The following is a 24650-nucleotide window of genomic DNA, read 5'->3' on the forward strand; positions in this document are numbered from 1 at the left end:
TAGTGTGCTCTGTATGGGCATATGGAGTCCTTCGTTCAGCAAAAACCTGGGCGAGCGCTCTCACTGAGCATGCGCTGGTTTGGGATGCGGGTGCCAGGGATGTGGCGGTCACGTCATGGCACCGCATCCCTGGCACCGGCATCCCTAGCTGGCGCATGCACAGTGAAAGCTCCTAGCAATGAGCATCTAGGGAAGTGGCACTTATGTGACAAATGTGTAATGGACATTACAGTTTGTTATATAGTATGTAATGGGCATCATGTGTGGCCTTATGTGTAATTGGCATTATGGCATGTGGCTTTATGTGTAATGGGTATTACAAAGTTCGCCAAGATGTGCAATGGGCATTACGGTTTGAGGTATAATGTTAAGCCACGCCCCATTTTCGCTGCACAAGAGACTACAGGTTGAGTATCCCGTATCCGAGTATCCGTTATCCGAATTATTCCCGAAAACCATACATTCCAGAAAGTGAAAAAAAAATATTTTTTTTGCTAAGAACTCACTGGGGACATTTGTAACAGCATCACTGGGGACATGATATGTAACTGCCATTATATATGTGCAAGAAAATTATTGCTTGGCATTCAAATTCAATATCTGAGATAGTACACAAATTTTGTTTCATGTTTTGAAACCTTGTTTTTTGAACAAATAAAATATATTTGTGTGTATTTTATGTGGTAATAAAATATATTTGTGTGTATTTTATGTGTTTATACAGCATACATGCAAGATACTTCAAAATACATAATTGAAATATTAAAATATTCCGAAATACGGAATAATCCGTTATCCAAAATTCTCCTGGTCCCGAGCATTTTGGATACGGGATACTCAACTTGTACTACAAATCTGGGGGGAGGGGGGTGGGGGGGGGGGCGCGAGACATGCCCTTGCTCCGGGCACTGTGGCACCTAGCTACACCACTGAGTGTGGGGAGTACTGGCCTGTGAATTATTTGCAGTCTGGTTCTGGGACCTAGCATATTTCTCCAAACGAGCCGCAGCTGTATTTTGACCTGTTTACCCCATAATTGGGAGTATGTTAAAGAGCTGTTGTACAATATACCTTGATACTCCTCAATGCACCCACACACTTTAGCCCCCAGGGGCAGAGCAAAAATAGAAGCTGATAGAGAATACCCCAGCAAGGGGATAATGTTCACTTTATCAGAATAGGAAAACCCCAACAAGAATACAGTCAGCCTTTTTTATATATATATATATATATATAATTATTTTTTTCTCACAGTAGACAGCCGATTGGGTTAATCCATTTGCTCCTTTTTTAAATTCAGCAGGGGATTTTCAGCATATGTAGGGGGTTTTAACCCCTGGCTTTCATATAGCTGGGACAGCCCAAACACCCGCACCCGCTCAATCCCGGTCCACAGGAGAGCAGGAATGTAGGGGGGCAGGAGGACCAGTCCCCTTCCACAGAATAGTGAGCCCAGGTAAACGGGCAGTTGCAAATCGACACCCCCGATCACTGGGGCTGTAAATGAAATGCAGGTGGGATACGGCGGGCGGGTGTGCAGAGCTGCAGATTTCTCTCCCTGTTCTCCGACTCCCTGGTGCGACCAGACAGCACACTGCAGATGGAGCACGGGAAGGATATAGCGGGCGGGTATATGGAGACGTGTACTGGACTGCCGTCTTCCCACTCTAGACTCCAGCAGCCAGCCACTACAAGAGAGGGCGGCACACACAGCTGCCGAGAAGTTCAGGCGGCGAGCATCTCCTGCAGCTGATATCGACGCTGTCCCATTAGCTCGTGGTCTGCAGACCCCTTAAGGATTGGAAGCACGGCCAGGACGCCGGAGAAAGCACTCAACAGGCGGAAGGTGGGTATTGGGGTGACTCAAACGGCACACACATATGCCGCCATTCAGCTCACTCAGACCGGCAGGGAGATGAGGTAGAGGACGCGGTGAAGCGGTGGAACCATTCAGGTGCAGGAGAGCCGGGACATCCTCCTCACCTACATGTTGCTGTGACCACGCCCCTCAGTGTTACAGCTTTTAATAAAATAATGTAACATGTTACCTCCGAGTGATAGCCTTCCTTAATCAAAATCCCTTTTACCTTCTACAAATCTCCCATTTTACCAGCACCAAAGCCTCCCCAGACCATCACATTAACTCCACCATGCTTGACAGATGGCATCTGGCACTCTTCTAGCATCTTCTCACAAATGTTCTTCTGTGTGATCCAAACACCTCAAACTTCGATTCGTCTGTCCATAACCCTTTTTCCCAGTCTTCCTCTGTCCAGTGCCTGTGTTCTTTTGCCCATATTGAACTGTCAGGAGCTTAATGGAATGGCTTTCCATGGCCAAGTGGCTGAAAAACGCAAATAGAATGTTGTTTGTCTGTCTGACTGCATTATGCCAACTGTTGTTTGGAGTAGGGATAATGGGATGGGGCTTTTTTTTTTTTGCAGGGTCTGGTCTAGGCCCTTATTGTTGTTGACTTGAAGCTGCTTTTGTGGTTGTCTTTAGAATGGTACCTGTACCAATATAGTGCCTGCGCATAAACCAACCTACCCTGGGAGGCGACAAAACTCCTGATCAAAGAGGTTTTTCAGGCGCAGGTCCCGGGGCTGCAGCAGCGCCCAGTGTCTCCTTCCCTCTGTACCAGCGTCTCCTGGGCCAGTCGCTCAGACACAAGGGACGCTGGGAGACAGAGCGGCCGGGTGCGCCTTCCGCCGGAGGCTTCTGCGGTTGCCCGGGAACCGAGGACACCAGTACACAGCGGCGCCCGTTACTTCCCTTGCTCGGGGGTTGCAAGGTAACACAGGGAAGCCAGGCCAGCGCGTTCACCCGCAGCTGGTAATCAGGACGGGGCTGGATGGACTGCTTCCAAGAGGACTGGCCACACTGCCCTTTTTTAAGGAAGTCAGCCCAGCTCCGCCCTGCCCGCCTCTCTGCTGGGCCATAACTCACAAATAGGCATTTTTATATTGATTGAAGAATTCTGGGGTGCACGCAATCATCTGTGAGTTTCATAAAACAATCTGTAATCTCACACCTTCTTGGATTGACTCAATATCATTAAGAATGCATTTCCAAAAAAGCTTATAGCAATAATAGTTAATTACATTTTGCTTTGCTATGGCATTTCAAGTAATTCCATGCATTTTAACTTTCATTTTGAAGGACTTCCTGATTAACTAAATTTTTAGTCTTTTTTTTCCTTCAGGTTAGATAATGGCCAGGCTGTCAGAGGAGCTGACTCTGGAACAGGGAACATACAACTGGCCAAGGGAGCAGTCGCTCCTCAGATCCACACTAGCCACCTACAGGGTAATGATTGGTGTCCTCCACCTCTATCACTGAATCCACTGACACCTACCTAACCATGGACCTTATTCAGGTCCATTCGCAATAGCCGCTCCTTTGCACAGGGAACTATTTTTTTTTGATTGCGCTTGTAGTGTGCTTCCACGTGAACAGATTATTTGCTGGGCAGAGAGGGGCGTGGGGCAGCTGGCTCACCCATTACCATAAGGTAACGCCCAGCTTTTCATGGATGTTCCCATGGATGCTCTGGGGCAACCTTACATGTACATGAGCCTTTGCCATCTTTCGATGGTTGACGACCATCGAATGATGGGGGCCGATCCCAGCGGGCTGCAAATGGATTTTACGGATTTTAATAGATTTTAGGCTCTGTGTGCGAATTTGCCTTGCAAATGGGTGGCGACAATTCGGGGTTTGGTGCAATCGAATCGCCTTGCGAATCGACCTGAATAACCTCTCATGTCCGTCTACAGCTGAGCCACCGTTTCAGTGATCATCATTCAAATGCCTTCTGAATTGTATCTATTATTAATATACATTAAGTCAGACATTACATGCTAAGTTTGGTAATCAGCAGACCAGGGGCCTATTAGCAATATATGTGATGCTCAGCTCACCTGAAGGATATTTGGGGAATTAATGCGCAAAGACTGTTAACCCAAGTGAATTTGTCAAAAGTGTGAAAATTGGCAAGCGATTTTTGAAGAACGCTAATGTAGGGTACACACCAGGGCGACCCGCTCACGATGCACATCGTGAGCGGGTCGTCAGTGTCTCGTCCGACCCGCTCACGGTGACACGGGGGGGCCCGACCCGCTCACGATGTGCACCATGAGCGGGTCCGATCCGATGGCGACCCGCACCCGGCTGTATGGTCGTCATTGAGATCCTACCTGCAGCAGGTAGGATCTCAATAACGACCGACCGACCCGCGGGACCGCACATCGGATCGATATTGGTCCACACCAGGACAGAAAAGGGCCCAATCACCACACAATCTACATCCAATTGGTCGGAATTGGATCTAGATTGAGGGGATCGGGCCCTAGTCATCCTGGTATGTACCCAGCATAACATTTTTAGTGGATGTTTTGCACACCTCACACATGTTGGCACTCAAAGGGTTAAGAAGGGCTATCCTTTTGTAGGAGGCCAAGTGCAATTTTTATTATACAGTAATGCAGGATTATTTATGGCTAAGCACAACCATATATTCTCCCCTTATTAATGCATTTGCTTAGGACATCGAACAGACATTAATATTCAATGTAAACTGTGATTTGTCAAACCATATTATTGAGTAGGTATAGCCAATTACAGTGGCTAATATTTTAATTCACTTACACTTCGTTCACATGGGTATCTTAATATTTTGCTGCCCTATTTTAAAGGTAATTAATAAATGTTATGGTATTTAAATGTATTAATGGGTCGTTAGTGTATTATTCTTACAGATTTGCTGTTGGTTTACTATGATTCACCTATGGACCTATACAATGCTGTATGGTAGAGATTATCTGTTTTCTCCCTTTCAGAACCTATTACCCCTTTCACATCACAAATGCCAGATTTGGACACGGGCTGTCCCTGGAGCAACCCGGCATTTGCGTGGTAAAGTTCCCACAGCGACCCGGCAATAAGCCCGGTCTCTGACCTCATTGGGAGGGGAAGGCGGTGCGTCGGGTTATCAGTTCACACTGGTTACCAGGGTTGTCCATTTATACTGCCCAGCAACCCAGATCTGACCTGGGTTAAACCCTTCTTTTAACTCCGGTCAGATTGCCGGGTTGCTGGTTCCGGGATTTCGGTGCATTTGATCCCACATTATTGGCACAGCGTACCAATTACTTTTGGTTTTAAGGGATTTTATTAAAGCTCAATATTTGCCCTCCCTACTAACCACCTGTTCATGCCAGAAAAACACATTTATTATAGAAGGGAGTGGCCTGAGCGGCTAAGATGGCACACACCTTAATGTGTGTACACAGTATGCCATATTTAATGATATGCACAATAACGACGATCGTTCATGATATTTCCGTGCATACAGTCTAATTTGTATGCACTATATCGTTAAAGATATGGGTTGTTATCGATGTCCTCCATTGCTGTCTGCAACAGCAATTGTGTATGCACTTGCCAATGCAAGCACCCCTCTGTTTTTGAGTTCATATCTGGTTTTATTTTCTAATCTTTTAAAGCTGCCTCCATTGTTTTTATTTGTCCGTAAATAAAGAAAAGGTAGATTTCATACTCCTAAGACTTCGTAGTATGGACATTTTGTCTTTTTTGCTGATGGGTATTTGCCCTATGGTTACAGTGCTTATCATATATATATTTTTTTTTTATATTTTTTCCACATAGGTATTGGTATGGACACATGCGTTATTCCCTTAAGACATGGTGGCCTTTCTCTAGTTCAAACTACAGACTACATTTATCCCATTGTAGATGACCCTTATATGATGGTAAGTAGCAATAAAAATGGCTGTGTTCCTACTGAGAATATTCAGCGACCGTGTCCTTACTGTGGCAAATTATGAATTGATGGACTATATTCATATTTGCAAATGTGGGAGACAGGAAATGTATTAAATGCCCATTATAATGTAGAGCAATGCTCCTAATCAGGGTTGGCTGGTTTAAACCAAATGTTTTTTTTTTTTTTTTTAACAGACTACAAAGCCTATTGTAAGAGAATCCCTGGTATTATTATTCCACATTCTTGTTGCTTGTGGTTTTCATTTAAGTAAGCTGAACCAATGCAGTAAATCATACACACAACAAATATATAGGGAGGTAAATCAGATAAGAGGTGCTAAATCTGCCTAGCATCAAGCTTCTCCCCCAACATTCCCATAGGACAGGAAAGAAACAACACATACACACATACATACATACATAGGGCGGTATTCAATGAGGCTGATTCGCCATGTTTTTATGGCAATTTTTTTTTTGCTGTAAGGCGAATTTTTGACTAAAATGATGAATCACCCTATTCAATGACCAGATGGCGAATACATTTCAAGGTTTTTTTCGCCATGATTCACCGAGTAGCAATCGCTATCTTTTTATGGTGAAGTGGAATGTGAACTTTTAAAATAAAGTGTTTTGTTTTTTACATTTGGTGTCAAAAAATCAGGAATTTTATTCTGAGGAGGGGCATGCTATTTTTATTCATGTGCTGTAAGCACATGAATATATATTTAAAAAAATAATAATAATAAAAAAAATATATATATATATATATATATATATATATATATATATATATATATATATATATATATATATATATATATTTTTTTTTTTTTTTTTACACCGACCAGCCAGCAGGGGGCTGGAGCCGAGCCGCTCATTAGATATTCATATATTCATTGCACCCGATCATTACATATGCATGATCGGGTGTAGTGAATATACCCGGTCCCCTGCTGGCACCCCCGGGGGGCAGCCTGTGCTGCCTGGCACCCGGGGAGCCCACCTCCCCCCCACATACGTTCTGGGGCAGGCAGGGAGACTTCCATCTCCCTGCCTGCCGCCGTCCTCGGGCTCCCTGCGGCATCGCCGCAGGAGTTAAAATTCGCCAGTCAGGGGCAGCGAGCCCCTGACTCGTTGAATACTGGAGTCGGCGAGGCTCCGGAACGCAGCGAGCAGTGGCGAATGTGCAGCGAATCCTAAACAGGATTCGCTGCACGTCGTCAGTATTCTCATTGAATACTGCCCATACTCTTTGTATTTTTTTAATGTTTTGGTTACTATTTAAGCTTGCAACCCATATAGGATGATATTTTGATAATAAAAACTCTATCGGTATTGTTCATATAACTGCTGCATGTCTGAACCACTATGTGTAATATTATTTTCTTTCTTTTCTAGGGAAGGATAGCCTGTGCAAATGTATTAAGTGACCTGTATGCAATGGGTGTAACTGAATGTGACAACATGCTGATGCTCCTTGGTGTCAGTAATAAACTGACTGATCGGGTAGGTGATTTACATTTGTGAAACAGTACTAAGCGGATTAAGCACAGTTCACAGTGGATATCCACTTGATATAGTTTTATTTTAATACAGGAACAAAAATAATCTTTATAATCACCATAGTTAGCTATGGTGAATAGGGGAGGTCCACACCACTTGTAAGGCATCTGTTAAATCCTCATGTGAATCTTCCCTTAATGGCTGCTCCTGAGGGACGGGCTTAAGCACGATTGCTCAGCACACATCGCGGTACCCCCACAATGCGCCTGACAATGCTGTGTGCTTATTGTGATCAGCAGGAATGCCAGTGCAAGCACTGGCCTTCCCTGTGAGCGATATCGTCGCACGGGACGGCACATTCTATTCCTAAAGAACGTACACATGGAGTGATCAGTGCTCCATTTCTAAGCGAGCTAGTCAGATCGCTTAGAATTGTGGATGAAATTGCCCTGTGTGTATGGCCCTATACTCTTTTCTACTATAACTTTTCAGTGAACCACATCAATCTGGGGCGAATGGATCAGGTTTCAATTGTATCATGTGTCAACATGGTCTCCTGGACCTCACATTTAAAATTGAATGCAAATGTTTCCGTTTTCTGTTGCAATAAGCAGACAATTCTAGTTGTTTCAATCTGCACATTTGATACTGTTGTTTAAAAAAAAAAATAAGAACAATTGAAAGCGAGGCAGCTTCAGAAAAGCATAGCACCTCAGCTAGCCATATGAGTAGTATGTTAAATCTGTCTGGTATAGATGATCCTAACTTTTTTACACTTCATTTATCGTAGTGTTTTTTTCCTTTCTTACCCACTTCTGTAATATATCTACTAATGCATTTATATTTTAAAACACTATGGGGGAAATTTAATAGGATGAGAGATTCCGAAAGTGAGAGATTTGGTAAGAAATCTCCAGGGTTTTTTTAAAAACGGCAATCATTTACACTAGTTTGAATTTGCAGTGTAAATGATTGCTGCTTAAAAAAACCCTGCAGCTTTCTTACCAAAATCTCTCAATTTCTGAATCTCTCATCCTATTAAATTTCACCCACTATCTACAAAGAGTACATGGGGCAAATACTACATGCGTTTACATCCTACAGGTACTCTAGATTACACTATGCTCAAAATCAGGTTGTGCAATTGAAATGTTTCGCATGTAGCTTTTTTTTTTTTATACTCCTCTTTTACATTCCAGTAGCTATATTTGCACCTAACACTACATCAGACAAATTTATACTTCCAAGACTGTTCTAAAGTAATAAAATAAAATGTTTCATGACTTTAAGTAATAATGTCTTTGCAAGCTGGCCCTACTATTTTAGGGCAGGGCTAGACAAATACTAGTCTCTATGGTAGCTGAAAACGCACTGGCACTCATGTGACTTTTTAAGAAGCGCTAACCAGCCTGACTACCTGAGGCCTCTTAAGTATGCATGTTTAAACAGTGACCTTAACGTAAGGTGGGTGCACACTAGGCAATGTCTCTACTCCGCAACATCGCAGCCAACGAGAACAGGCATCAGAAGGTGCATACACACCTGCCAGTGCTGGCAGCAACCTTAACCCCTGGTGGCAGCAATGCTGCTTTCGGTACTTGTTTCCTAGCAGGGCACCCAGATTTCCTACGTACGCTCAGTAGTTAATTTTTGTTAATTTATTCACTGCACCCTGAAATCGCATTGCATGGCCCTTTTTTGTGGCGTGAGATGTGAGATGAGATGAGATCTCAGTAGTTCATATGGTAAAACAGCACCACTCTCCACGTCACCCCGAAGCGTGGCGAGCCCCACGAGGGGCGGGGGAACGCATCCTCCGACCTTTTCATACCCCCACTATCCAGGTCGGCGTGGAGTTGATTTTATATAGTGTGGCGAGCCCCGCGGAATACATGTAAAGTAATCCGCGTACGCTCACTACGCTTCGGGCTCGGTGGCTCGCTGCGCTCACCACACTTTATAAAATCAACTCCACGCTGACGTGGATAATGGGGGTTATGAAAAGGCCGGAGGATGCGTTCCACTGTGCTCGCCACGCTTCGGGGTGACATGAAGAGTGGTGCTGTTTTAGGTGTTTTACCATATGAACTACTGAGATCTCATCTCCTCTGATCTCATCTGCGATGCGATTTCACTCAGGATGCAGTGAAAAAATTAACTACTGAGATCGCATTGCACAAAAAGCCATGCGATGCGATACGATTTCACTACGCAGAATAGCCCACTAAGCAAATAGCTTAGTGGGCGCCCTGCTAGGAAACAAGTAACCTGTTTTCCACAGCATGGCCCTAGCTAGCGATATTGTCCTACATATAGGAAGGAAGGAGGATGTCGTTGAGGAAGCATGTGAGCACGCAGAATAGCAAGTACACACTGGATTATTTGAATGGTTTAGTCGTTCCAGCTGGCAGAATCTGCGCAATCGTTCAAAATATTGTCTATTGTGTACCCAGCTATTATTGTTTTGTTTTTTTATTTTTCTATATATTTATATAAAGCTGTTTCAGTGTATTCTTCGCCTTATTATTATTATTATATTTTTATTTATAAGGCACCACAAGTGGTACGCAGCGCCGTACATATAGAACACAATAGAAGAGTACAGGGTAAACAGAACTAGAAATAACAGAATATCAAAAACAGAGCACAATTAACAGCACAATTCTTAGTACGCAATACAGCTGAGATATAGGGACGTGAGTGAGAAGAGATGCAGGTATAGATTGTAGGTGAGTAAGAGAGCTGTAGTTGAAATGCAAGAAGGGTGCTGTGAGAACAGGAGGGAAGAGGACCCTGCTCTAAGGAGCTTACAATCTACAAGGAGGGGGAGACAGACTGGTGACATGAGGTGCAGGTACGGAGACCTGAAGGCAAGAAGTGAGCATGGCAGGGAGGGTCAGGAAATGAGGCAGCAGGGGGAGAGAATGGACAAAGTAGTCATCTTCCTCCTCCTCTCCCCCCCCCCCTCCCTCCACCTGCACATTTGACCACTAGAAGCCCTGCACTGTGGCCCATGCCACAACACACCCTGCTAGGGGGCAGAAAGCATGCAGAGTGAATAGGTATATCACAGGATTGAGGAACCATGGCTCTGGTACAACAGTGTAGTTCAGAAAGGATAAGTACAGAGTTAGGGTATGTAGTGTGAGAAGCAGGTGTAGAGGGAAGGTACTGGCTATGAGCGTAGGTCTTAGAAACCTGCAGGCAGGGAGCTCAGTGAGGGCTGTCCAGGCTGTGCATTTAGTATGTGTTGGAGGTGGTGAAGTCCTTAGCTCACTGTTGTATGTTGATAGCAGTCTGTTTGGGTGACATTAGAAGGTAGATGGAAGTCCTCCTATCCTCTCCTGTTTATCTCCAGTATTCTTATTAATATTTCTGCACACTTTACACTACACACAACACAGCCACACACGGCAAACAGCCGTTCAGATTTAATAGAGGTATCTCAGACCTGTGTCTTGGCCTTAATTGATAGATCCATCCACAGCAAAAGGTTTCCTGCTAAGTGTGAATAGGGAAAGTCCAATACACCCCCCCCCCCCACACACCCAATACAATGTCCTTTCCTGCCCAAATACAGACTAAACAATTACAGATGTAAGTTTTTCACTATCCAATTTACCAGCAGGATTTTGTTACAGCAGATAAAATCACTATGCAGGGATGTTAGGAGTAAAGAATCCAATATACCAGCCTGTCATTGATTTTTGAAAAAGTATCTTTTAAGGGAGCAAATTGTGTACATATCCACTTGACATTGAGAGCAAGTTGTATCTGGGAACTTACATGGAAATATTTTATTATTTTATTTATTAACAGTTTCTTATATAGCGCACACATATTCCGCAGCGCTTTACAGTGAATATTTGAACATTCACATCGGTCCCTGCCCCAGTGGAGCTTATAATCTATATTCCCTACCACATGTACATGCACACACAGACATTCTAGGGTTAATTTGCTGGGAGCCAATTAACCTACCAGTATATTTTTTGGGATTGTGGGTGGAAACAGGAGTACAGAAATGGATGGGAGGTGTACACTGCGCTACTAATTAAATATATATGTTACAGTTAAGTTAATATAATAAGTGGGTGCCAATGATATTCAAATAATTACAATTTATTAATAGACAATAGACAAGATTTCTAAAAAGCAATACAAATTAGGTAAACAAAGATAACCACAATGAATGGCAATGGGTGAATTGGAAGCTTCTTGGAGGGAATGGAGAAATAAGTGGGTCAGTCCATACGGTACCGTATTTTATGGAGAAAGGGGTGAGATCCGTTCCTGAGGATGCCTTCCGAGATGTCCTTTATGTATTCCCGTTTAGTGGGGGGTCCTGTGTACACCTCCCATCCATTTCTGTTTATCTTTTGTGGGTCTGACAACCCATTTTTTAGTACACAGCAGCTCTTGATAAAGCGGCTCATTTCCTGCGCCCCCCACTCTGTGATAACTTGGAAACAGGAGTACCCTGTGGAAACCCACGCAAGTACGGGTAGAATATAAAAACTCTGCACAGTTAGGGCCATGGTGGGAATCGAACCCATGACCTTAGTGCTGTGAGGCAGTAATGCTAACCATTACACCATCCATACTGCTGTAAATATGAACATAGAGCCTAAAACATTAAAAGTCAAGATGTTACCATTATTGCATCACTTAAATGCTCTATATTGCTAATTGAGGATAATCATTTTGATTTGTGATCTAGTACTAAAAGAAACTACCAGTGTTTACTGAATGAAAACAATATTATGGGTAGGCTTTCATTCACTTACATATAAAGCAATGAAAATGTAGGTGTTCGATTCAAGTATCACATAATAACGCAATATCTGGGTTAATATAATGGTAATGAGACCATTTAACAGCCATACATAATTATCTCTCTATGATATGGTTAGATGAAAATATACAACAGTAAAAGTGATTACATTACCAAAAAAGTTTGATTTATTTGGTACTCTTTACCTAGAACGGCGCCCGCGATTGGCATCGCGGGCGTCGGGGGTAAAAAATCGCGGGCATCGCGGCCATCGCATGCACATAAAAAACGGGTGCGACGCGATGCCTGCGATTTTCCCATAGGGATCAATGTTAAAAGTTAGATTGGACGCGATTTTAGTGTTAAATGCCTCAATGCCCACGATTTTTACATAGGAAACAATGTTAAATGGGCCACAGAGCCCTAATAGTCCCCCTGAAGTCTTAAATGGCCCCCCCAATTTTTAACGCCACCCCACGATCAACGTGAACCCGAAGCGTGGCGAGCGCAGCGAGCCCGCGAGGGGCGGCGGTACGCGTCCTCCGACCTTTTCATACCCCCACTATCCACGTCGGCGTGGAGTTAAGAATAGAATAGTGTGGCGAGCGCAGCGAGCCACCGTGCACGAAGCGTGGCGAGGGGACGCAGATACCTGTGAAGCCCGCGAATGGACGCGTTTACCTGTGAAGGTATCCGCGTCCCCTCGCGGGGCTCGCTGTGCTCGCCACGCTGCGCTCGCCACGCTTCGGGCTCGGTGGCTCGCTGCGCTCGCCACACTATTCTATTCTCAACTCCACGCCAACGTGGATAGTGGGGGTATGAAAAGGTCGGAGGACGCGTACCGCCGCCCCTCGCGGGCTCGCTGCGCTCGCCACGCTTCAGGTTCACGTTGATCGTGGGGTGGCGTTAAAAATTATGGGGGCCATTTAAGACTTCAGGGGGACTATTAGGGCTCTGTGGCCCATTTAACATTGTTTCCTATGTAAAAATTGCGGGCATTGAGGCATTGAACACTAAAATCGCGTCCAATCTCACTTTTAACATTGATCCCTATGGGAAATCGCGGGCATCGCATCGCACCCGTTTTTTAGTGCATTCGATGGTCGCGATGGGCGCCGTTCTAGGTAAAGAGTACCTCATTATTGCCACAAAACTCTCTTAAATTTTAAGGTTTCTAAATAAATGCAAATCTTTCAAATGATATTTTTCCAGACTCATTACCGATGTGTCCTCATACAACAAGCTCAATGACCGGACACCTGATATGAGTGAACCACCTGGTCTCGTGCTACTGCAGCATCCATATTGTGTCTTATTTGCATCTTTTTACTTAAAAATGCGTCGTAATGAAATGCACTTGCATACTACACTTTTATATATCCATATGCAAATTAGTATTTGTCATGGGCAAAACGCCACAAAAGCTGCATTGTAGCTATTAATATACTGATTAAAACTCCATTACAAGTGTTAAATATAAAATAAATCCGATCAGTGTCCCGGGGTGTCCTAGTGACATTACATTGCGACTAAAATTAATTTTTTTGGATCATGCGGGACCTGATGCGCCAAAAGGGGCTCTATAGCATGACTGCTTCAGTAATGTATGAGGACCTTTGATCTGGAAGTAGATCTAAAGATGAAATACCCCCATTTATAAAGCTGATCTCCATCTTTCATTACACAGGTGATGATGAACCATGTTCTGAGTAATTCCTTAACTAATCTTGAATGTTATTTATTGCCAATAAATGTTGCTCATAAATTTGAACATATTTCTGGTGAGTTTCAGAGGCTCAGTAGAGGCTACTCGTTTTAGCATTTTTTTGTTTTTAATGTACCAATTTGTAGTTGATCATTTTGAGTTGCACTTTATGTTCTGAATGTACAGTATGTTTTAATTTTTTATTTACCAATATTGAGCCATGGAAAGAGAATTTAGATGAATCTGCACTACAGGCGCCAACCAGCTGATGTTATCAAGAAAGTTATTTGCTAAATAGACACTAAGTCCAAGTCCGGATTGCCGCTTCCTCCAAAGGGGACTCCGGACTTACAGGGTTAAAAGATCTGTTAGAAAAAAGCAGAGGACGCGGCGAGGAGAGCCGGGCACAGGTAGAGCTGACGTCACCAACCCCTCGCTAACGCGTTTCGTATCAAACGTCGTCAGAGGGTGTGGTTGGCGTCAGATAGCTCATTGTTTAAAAATGCACAATGACCAATCACGTTTCTATGATGCAGCGGCATTAATTGCCATATTGCACATTAACATATAACAAATGATCCATATATATAGAGTGGTAATACAGGACATTTCACATATTAGATGAGGTAAACTGTAAAAAAATATATAAAAATATATACTAACAATACATATACACAAGCTGAATCTATTTAAAGAGACCGAACCGTACATGGAGACAGGTCATCTAAATTACGATATAAAAACCACTAATATATAATGGGGGGAAAAAAACCATCATATGAACCTGCAGTACTATGCAAAAGGTTCTCCCGGAACACATAAATACCTATAAAGGACCATGAGGATTATGAAACCAGATAAAAAATAGAATGCATAAAAACAAGGATTAATTATCAAATAAAGGAAACTTAACGATTAATAAAGGGGGTGATCTCATAACCCTCGTTTAGCCGTGAATGTGTACGGCTATTGAGGGTGAGTATCCAGAATGTTTCGCGTCTCAACAGGGTGCGATCCCTGTCGCTGCCTCTTTTATTAACAGGAACTATTTCTAGCCCTTTTATCTTAAGAAATTGGGTTACAATTGTTGCTGTTCTTATAGTTCCTGGGAACACTATGGTTTGTAACACCATGTTTGATATTCCTTAAGTGTTCTAATATACGTGAATATAAGTGAACGTTTGGTCTTTCCAATGCAATTAGAACCGCAAGGGCAAGTTAATAAGTACACAACATAAGCCGAGTTACAGTTAATATTTTGACTTATTCTAATTGTTGTACCGTCATGTGACATAAATGAAGAACCTTTTTACAGCTGCCACAAGGAAAATAACCTTTTAAAGACAGGAAGGATGATGAAATATTGGGCATAGATAGAGGGGTCACCACGTCCAATTGGCTCTTTGATGTCCAGGCACTGATGGTCTTTGCCATCGTAAAAACAATTTTTGGGGCATTATCCACACTTCAGAATATGCCAGTTCTTTCTTAAGATATTAGAGATTTGTTTTTCACAATCGTTGTACTTGGTGATAAACAGTAATTTTTTATCTTCATTATATCTTTAATTTATACTGTAATACCTCTTCACAAACAGAATCTCTGGCTTTAATAAGTGCTGACTCTTTCATGGGATAACCCCTTTCTTTGAATCTCTGTGTATAAATGAGTGCCTGATCATCAAAGGTTTCCATGTTAGTGTAGTTCCTGCGCAAACGCAGGAACTGAGAAAACAGGATATTATTTTTCCAAGGCTTTGAATGACAGCTCTCATATTCGAGGTAGCTGTTACTGCCCACGCTTTTAAAAATGTACAAGTCTCAACATTAGGTATTCAAGGGTAGTTCTCAACACTGAGCACCAAATCAAGGAATTCAATTTTAGCAGTCTGGAAGTTAGATGTCAATTTTCAATTTAATTTATTAATATTTAGTTCTGTCATGAATTGATTAAATTCTATTTCATCACCCTTCCACACCATAATTATGTCATCCATATAACGATGAAAGAAGTGAATTTTAGGGGCCCATATGCCTTTAAGCAATTCTCCCAAAACACTCCCATTCCCCATGTAAAGATTGGCCAAACTGGGGCACAGATCGTCCCCATTGCCGTGCCCCACAGCTGGTCATACCAATCTCCCAAAAATTCAAAGTAATTATGTGTGGATACAAACCTCAAGCACTCACACATAAAATCTGTTGCTGTCGATGATATAGATGGATCCCGGGTCAGGACCGTTCTCACAGCCGCAATACCACCCTCATGGGGGATGGCTGTATAGAGTGACTGGACATCAATAGATGCCCAGTTCAAGCCATTCTCCCATGCAATAGTGCTGACCAACTGCAGCATATGGGTGGAATCTCTCACATAGGTGTTAAGTTTAGGAACATAATGTTTAATTACTGAGTCCACAAATTCAGATACTCTAGAAGTCAGGGAGCCCACTCTGGACACTATAGGGCGGCCAGGGGGCTTTTCAAGCCCTTTATGGATCTTCAGAAGGTGATAAAAGGTGGCCAAATTAGGGGTGGAGTTAAACAGATATTTAAATTCTTCCAAAGATAATTAATACCTTTTGTTCTAAACCTCTTTTGAGGAGATTTTCAAGGTTAATTATATATTGGGGGGTGGGGTCGGCATCCAGCTTACGGTATGAGATGTTTTCGCCCAGAAGTCTATGTGCTTCTCCCACATAGTACTCCCGTTCCAGTATGACGAACCCCCCCCCCCACACACACACACTTTTGGCTGCACTTTTGATAACAATCTCAGTATCTGCTGACAGAATTTTTTAAGCGTCAAATGCCTTTTTTGTGAGGTTCTTTTTGCTACTTCTATTTATTTTCATATTGTCAATGTCCTTTTTGACTAAGTCTGAGAACAACTCAAGATGTGGTCCCCTGGACTCCACTGGATAGTAGATTTGGGTTTTAAATTAGTTAAAGGTTCTACAAAAAAGTATGCCTTGTGTCATCTCCCAATTCCAATATTGAGCCAAGTATAGACATTCCAAATTGTGGTGTTTTGACCATTTATACATTTTATAAAACCTTGTAGTAAGAGTAGCAAACCTATTGTAATTAGTTACCATGTTCATTGCCCACTTGCTGATTCTATTTATTGGTTAATAAATGTGCTCAGTTGAAAAAATTTGTCATACTTGTACCATATTTATGTAAAAATACCCGTAGGATGTCCACAACTTGTAATAAAATTGTGAAAATCTAGAGTTTAATTCTGGAAGCTGAATTTATCAATTTTGTGTTTATGAATAAAGCTACATGTCTCATGAATGGGGTTTCTATAACCGAATTTGCAAGTAGTTGGATTAATCAAGGCCGCACTTAAGATATTTTTAAAGTACTTTATATGGGGTTTATTGTGGGTTTTGTTATGGTGATTAGGCCACATTAGTGGGGTACTGTTTGATAAATAGTTGCTTGCTGTAATAAGGTGATACTGGTACAAGTGGAATTTCCCCTCAGCATTGTAATTTTCCTATTTATACCAACAGCATACATTGCTTCAGTGTGTCTTAATGTGTGATCATGTCAATCTCTATTCAGCTGCCATTAACTAAAACTTACAATAAGGAAAGATTACTGCATATTCCAACATGCATAATGAATATCACAATGCCTGTCATGTTACTTAGTTGTATTTGTTCTAATAATTTGCTTATGTTTTAATTTTGTATCCTAGGAAAGGGACAAGGTGATGCCTCTTATCATTCAGGGCTTCAAAGATGCTGCAGAAGAAGCAGGGACTTCCGTTACAGGAGGCCAGACTGTATTAAACCCTTGGGTAGTTCTAGGAGGAGTTGCCACAACGGTCTGTCAGCCTAATGAATTCATCATGTGAGTAACTGAATGAATTGCGGTACTACAAAGGAATGCAACTCAACATTTGGTATATAGCCTTTATACAGGATAGCTTCACGCATGCATATTAAAGTGCAGTTTTATGTAGAATAACTCCCAAGTTCTATAAGGTTATTTATATAGGATGTGCTATGTTGTGAGGGTCCCCTGACGTCTTCTGTTCACTCTCCACTGTTCACCCTGTTGCATATTACTTCTGTGGGACTTGACTACACACTCGCTGTCAACCTGAAATTAGTCTGGAGACATGAGGAGTGCATCAGACCAGATTTATCAGCTGACGAGGTTTATTATATTTTTTGTTATTTTTTTTTTTTTACATCCCTCTGTATCCTGGATAAACCATGGGGATGTAGAAGGTGCCAAACCAAAAGCAGATCCAAAAAGAAACAAAACCATGTTTTAAGTATATCTCCTCCCGTTTATATTACATCAAAACATGGGTGCCAATAGGATCTGTGTGTGTGGTTTTGAGATATATTATATTATAATTATATTATAATATATATCTATATAGATATATATAGATATATATAGATATATATCTATATATATCTATATAAAAAAAAATTTTTGGGGGGGGGGGGGAGGTTGTGCTCTTGCAGCTGGGCATCATCTTGAATTCAGCTGCAGGTTTTCCCTGGTGGAGGCGGGAGAGATTCTGGGGTTCTGACTTGGAGGACCCAGAGAGTTGGTAAGATTTTTCTCCCAGTAGAAATAACATGTAGAATTTGTTGTTACCCCTCCATCAGATCTTTGTCTTTAAGGACCTCTGTGAACCAGATGTTCTTTTAGGCTCTCTTCTAAAGTGGACTAAAAAAACAGGCTGTCGTCTTGCCATCCATTTGACGCCTGATGGAATGCTTTAGATGCATTACAGGCAGTGCCAGATTAAGCCTTCGGGGGGCCCGGGGTACTTTAGCCAGGGGGGCCCCCTTGCACTTGTCATTACTGGCCGCACACTGCATGGGAGAATATTACACTGTCAAAACACAGAGTAAAGGCAGTATAAACTTGGTCAATGGGTAACTGCATATATATATATATATATATATATATATATATATATATATATATATATATATATATATATATATATATATATATATATATATATATATATATATATATATATATATATATATATATATATATATATATACACACACACACACACACACACACACACACACACACACACACACACACACACACACACACACACACACACACACATATATATACACATAAATACATACCATATGAAAAGCCTGTGTTTGTCCCTCTGCACCTTACTCTGTAGGAGACCTCACAGTCCTAGTGCTGCCTTTGATTAAAAACCCTCCCATGTCTAAGCTGCTGCTGCTGCTGCTGTTCTCCATGGGCATGTAATGAGCTCCACCAATTAGAGCTCAGCACAATAATCTCAGCCTCTGCCCTCTGGTTTAAAGTGTCATGGGACTTAGACAACTCCCAGGAATGCACTGCACACTTGTGCAATCAGTGTGCCTTGGCTCCTGATGCTCAGCACCATTAATCATTGTCACATTGGCAGATAGGTGAAGCTGCAGCACTACCCCACTCCCACTCCCATGCACAAAACCTTTAGCTAAAAACATGCCAACCACAGGGGGCCCCTAGCTAGTGGGGGGCCCAGGGGCACTGACCCCTTGTGCCTCCATTATAATCCGGCCCTGATTACAGGTGACTATATGAGTAGATAAAAAATTTCTCCCAAGGTAGGCACAAAAGGCCTCTACCATTCCTAATTAAGCGTCCCTAAAGCACAGTTTAGATGAGAGGTATTTGGGGTGGAAGTTAATTGTTTTAAATGGGTGAAATGGTTAGGTACTTATTTGAACCCTACCAAGGATCTCCAGGCCTATAGGGATGATTCACTTATAGATGCAGAGCTTTTCTTGACCTGGATCTCTCTCCACTCTTAAATGCTGGTAGGTGAATGCAGATTCTGATAAGGTTTGTAAAGAATAGGTACTGTCAGCTGATTTCAGGCATGAAAGAATGCTGTCCTAGCGTATAAGTCTATAGAAACAAATGGGCAGCTGTTTCTGTCCTTTCGGGTCTCCTAGCAAACCGTGAACGCTTCCTTTAATTCTTTGTGGCGCTCACAAAGTGGCTAGACCATTTGAGAGGAGCAGGCTCCCTGTCCTAAGCCTGCCAACAAGCAAACTGCCTAGAATCTGTAGTTGCCTTCTTCCTTAGATTGGTGGGTAAGATGTAAACTAGAAGAGGCTATATTATAGAATTTATGGATCTTCATTCCAACCGTACTGTTCCTCACCTCATCGAAAGGACAAGGTCCGGTATTTGAACTTAAAAGAAGCCATTCAGTTGCTACTGTAGTCAAGAATAATTGTCCAGTCCAAAAAGAATATTAACATCGGTTACCTGGTCCTGGTAAAAAATCCGGATTTGTCTTTCTGTCTAGTTATGAATCTCGAACTCCTAAATTTGTACCTGTGGGTTCCTATGTTACAGTGTCTTGTGTGATCAGGGATTATGTATCTTTTTCTTTAATGTATGTGAAAAACACCACTGGTTACTGAGGTTTGTGGTGGGCAAGGCCATTGAGTTGTATTTGAAAATCCGGTATGTTTCCAGTCTAAGTAACAGGTTGGACTGTCACCACCATGGGCAGGTGTTTCAGTGTGTTGATATGGTACTTTTAGTTTGCAACTGGTTGATTGCTCATTTCCACAGTGATGGTCTTCTTGATAGTTGAGCAACGGAGGGCCATGCTCTTCCATAGAGAGTGTGCAGTCTTGCCAACCTACAGTAAGCTACTGAGCCATAGATAACAGCTCAGGCACTTGTATTTTAAAATGATATTCCAGTTTGTAATGGGAAAGTGTAGTCTCTAATAATAATGGATTTGCATGCTATGTGTTATATAGTTGCCTTTCTTGTTCATCACTGGGGCAGTTAAGGATTACGTGCCGTTATGGGAGTCTCATATGGGGTACCAGGGTGGGGTTCTGTGTTCCATCCTCATTTTAGATCTTAACAGTGTTCTGGAGAGTGGCTACTATTAACTACAAACACCTACCTACAGTTGTTTCATTGATGATTCAAATTCTGAGGTTCTCTGATTAAAATAGGTGACAAAAGGCAATATTTAAAGGTACGTACACACTATGTGAAAAAAAAAATTTCTTTAACTATATGCAGAATATTATCGTGCATAGCATCTAGTGTGTACACACTCTATCGTTAATTATGCACGCTCCTCATTAACAACTGAATAGGCAGTCAATCTGCTTATATCGTGAATGACTGCATGTTCAGCAGGGAGCCGGGTTACATCACTGAATGATATTGTTAACTATATTGTTCATTATGTATGCCGTATATATCGTTTGTCCGGAAACACTGCTGCAAATTGCATAGTGTGTACCCATCTTTACTGTCTGCATTCTCACCTGGCATCTTAAGGACCTCTGTACATTTTTACCCTGTATGGTAGATGTCTTTGGTAATTTACCATATTAACCCCTTCACGACATTTGACGTATATATACGTCATGGCCGGGAAGTACTTCCCGACACATGACGTATATATACGTCATGACTTTAAACTGTCACTGCGTCTCGAGACGCAGTGACAGAGGGACGATGTCTGCTGTCCCTGACAGCAGACATGTCCCTGCATGCCCAGGGGGGGCTGCGATGTCGCCCCCCCGTCGGCGATCGCTGTGATTGGCTGTTCAGTGTGAACAGCCATTCACAGCGTTTTCCTGTGTTACCAGCGAATCAGACGCTTGGTAACACAGGTGTCAATCACCGCCGGGCGTCAGGGGGCATGAGGGGGTCATCGGTGACGATGACACCTCACCCCACCCTCACCCCACCTGCCCCCAAGGCTGTGATTGGTCCGTGGGACCCACGGACCAATCACAGCCAAGGCGCGACATTTAAACTAACGGTGACTGCGCTGCAGACGCCATTCCGGTCTGGAGTAGCGTGCAGAGCGGTCACCGTGCCTATCTGCCGTGATACTGACCTGATCCTTGCTAATACTTACCTGATCCTTGCAAATACCTTACCTGATCACTTGATCACTGCTTGTAGCATGCTGGACGCTTCCTGGATCTTCCTGAGACTTCCTGCTGCTGCTGCTGCAGTGTGATAGAGAGATAGAGAGATAGAGAGATAGAGAGAGAGAGAGATAGAGAGAGATAGAGAGATAGTGACAGAGAGAGCTATATTTTGTGTCTGCTACCCCCCCTTTTTGGGGGTGCAGGGTTTTTTTATATATAAATAACTGTCGCTGCTGCTGCAGTGTCATAGTGATAGATAGTGATAGATAGTGAGAGATAGTGATAGATAGTAATAGATAGTGAGAGATAGAGAGATTTGTGTCTGCTACCCCCCCTTTTTTGGGGGTGCAGGTTTTTTTTTTATATATATAACTGTCAGTGCTGCTGCTGCAGTGTCATAGTGATAGATAGTGATAGATAGTGAGAGATAGAGAGATAGAGAGAGATAGTGACAGAGAGTGATAGAGAGTGTATATTTTGTGTCTGCTACCCCCCCTTTTTGGGGGTGCAGTTTTTTTTTATACATATAACTGTCAGTGCTGCTGCTGCAGTGTGATAGATAGTGATAGATAGTGATAGATAGTGAGAGATAGAGAGAGATAGTGACAGAGAGTGATAGAGAGTGTATATTTTGTGTCTGCTACCCCCGCCTTTTGTGCTGATCACTATATCTGAGGTGATCAGCAACTTTTTGGGGGTGCAGAGGTTTTTTTTTTTTATATATACCTGTCAGTTGCTGCCAGTTGCACCAAAGGTTGTGCACCTGCTGCCCCTCACTGGTAATCAGTGTCGCATCACTGATCACCTTTTTTTTTTTTTTTGTGGGTGCTGTGTGGTCTTTTTTTAATTTTTTTTTTACACACACTGTGATTTTGTGGGTGTCCTGTGGCCACTGTGCGCTGATCAGTGACGTACATCACTGATCAGCTTTTTCGGCACAGGGTTGATCTATTTTTTTTTTTTTTTTGATCAAATTCCTGTTGCCTTTGAGCGCTGTTCAGTGACAGACGTTACTGACCAACATCTGTGCTCAATTTTTGGTGCAGGACCTTTTTTTTTGTTTTTTTAACCCCTTCAATTTTTTTTTTTTAACCCCTTCAATTTTTTTTTTTTTTAACCCCTTCATTTTTTTTTTTTTGTATAAAGTATTTTTTTTGTTCTGCACTACATACACACAACACACTACATACCCCCCGGGTTGAAATAAAGTTTGTACCCCCCCCTACACTATACACGTGTTGAAACATTTCACTACCAGTAACACAAAAATAAAAATGTCATCCCAAATGTCATCCCAAATGTCATCCCAGTCATCCAGAAGAATGTATTCAGTGGAGGAGGCATATGCCATGCTTGCCTCTGATTCTGACACAGCCAGTGAGGCAAGCGGGGAATTTGAAGGATTCGTCTTAAGCTCCTCTTCCTCCTCTGGTGATGAGGGACCCCCTCAAAGACGCCCCCGTAGAGCAGCTGAGACCCCCCCCCCAATAATTGATCTCGTATGGACCCCACCACCAGACAATTTTGAGCCCCAGGTTCCTGAGTTTTTGGCCATGCCAGGAATCCAATTTGATTCCACAGGTCTCAGAGAAATTGACTTTTTCAAATTATTTTTCTCTGATGATTTTATAAATTTAATGGTGGACCAAACTAATTTATATGCCCAGCAGTTTATTGCTCAAAACCCCACGTCATCATTTGCTAGGTGGACCCCTGTAGATGCAGTAGAGATGATGACGTTTTGGGGTCTGGTGTTTCATATGGGCATAGTAAAAAAGCCACAAATTAGGCAATATTGGAGTACAGATGTTCTGTACAGCACCCCATTTTACCGTATGGCCATGACTCGGACTCGTTTTGAGGCAATCCATAAATTTATACATTACACCGATAATGCACAGTGCCCACCCAGAGATGATCCCACCTTTGACCGGCTATTCAAAGTCAGGCCGGTCATTGATCATTTCAGTGCCAAATTTGCAGAGCTATACATCCCTGAAAAATTTATTTGTATTGACGAGTCCCTTATACATTTTAAAGGAAGGGTTAAATTCCGCCAGTACCTTCCCAGTAAGAGGGCAAGGTATGGCATAAAAATGTATAAGCTGTGTGAAAGCACCACAGGGTACACCCACAAGTTTAGGGTATATGAAGGGAAGGATTCAAGAATTGAACCGCCAGAATGCCCCCCCTCCCTCGTAGGTGTTAGTGGCAAAATTGTCTGGGATTTAATGCACCCCTTCCTGGATAAGGGTTATCACCTCTATGTGGATAACTTTTACACCAGCATCCCCCTGTTTAAGGCCCTTGGTTCAAGAGGTACAGCAGCTTGCGGTACTGTGCGCAAGAACCAAAGAGGCCTCCCCAAAACGCACATTGCCCAAGTAATGAGAAGGGGTGAAAGCAGGGGAATATGCACCGAAAATATGTTGTTGGTCAAATATAAGGACAAGAGGGATGTCCTTATACTGACAACAATTCATGGAGACAGTACCACCTCCATCCCTGTACGAGGTACCAGTACCCACACCTCAAAACCAAATTGTATCCTAGATTACAATAAGTACATGGGCGGAGTGGATCTTTCAGATCAGGTACTGAAGCCGTACAGTGCCCTGCGGAAAACAAATATCTGGTACAAGAAGCTGGCCGTGTATATCATCCAGATGGCACTGTATAACGCTTACGTGCTATTCCGTTCTACCGGCCAGAGGGGGACATTTATGCACTTTCAAGAGGAAGTCATAAAGGGCCTAATATTTGGGAACCAGCAGGCAGAGGGCCCCAGTACTTCTAGTACTGGCCCCCGTATTGTACCAGGGCAGCATTTTCCCAACGAAATCCCCTCCACTGCAAGAAAGGGCAGGACACAAAAAAGGTGCAAAGTTTGCTATAAAAAGGGAATAAGAAAGGAAACTATTTTCCACTGTGAAACTTGC

The 24650-nt window shown here is 42.6% G+C and overlaps 1 protein-coding gene across 4 annotated transcripts in view; it reads left to right on the forward strand.

The window, feature by feature from the left end:
• The window catches only part of SEPHS1 (selenophosphate synthetase 1), a 106638-nt gene that overhangs the window by 45785 nt on the left and 36203 nt on the right, over positions 1–24650 (forward strand). For all 4 annotated transcript variants that reach the window (XM_083183119.1, XM_083183118.1, XM_083183120.1 and 1 more), the window contains exons 3-5: positions 5668–5771; positions 7183–7290; positions 17475–17629. In XM_083183119.1, coding sequence (XP_083039245.1) covers positions 5668–5771; positions 7183–7290; positions 17475–17629 — 367 coding nt within the window. The remainder of the gene's footprint in view (positions 1–5667; positions 5772–7182; positions 7291–17474; positions 17630–24650) is intronic.

Source organism: Crinia signifera, chromosome 4 (assembly GCF_055691185.1).
Source record: "Crinia signifera chromosome 4, ASM5569118v1, whole genome shotgun sequence".
In the NCBI taxonomy this organism is placed as follows: domain Eukaryota; kingdom Metazoa; phylum Chordata; class Amphibia; order Anura; family Myobatrachidae; genus Crinia; species Crinia signifera.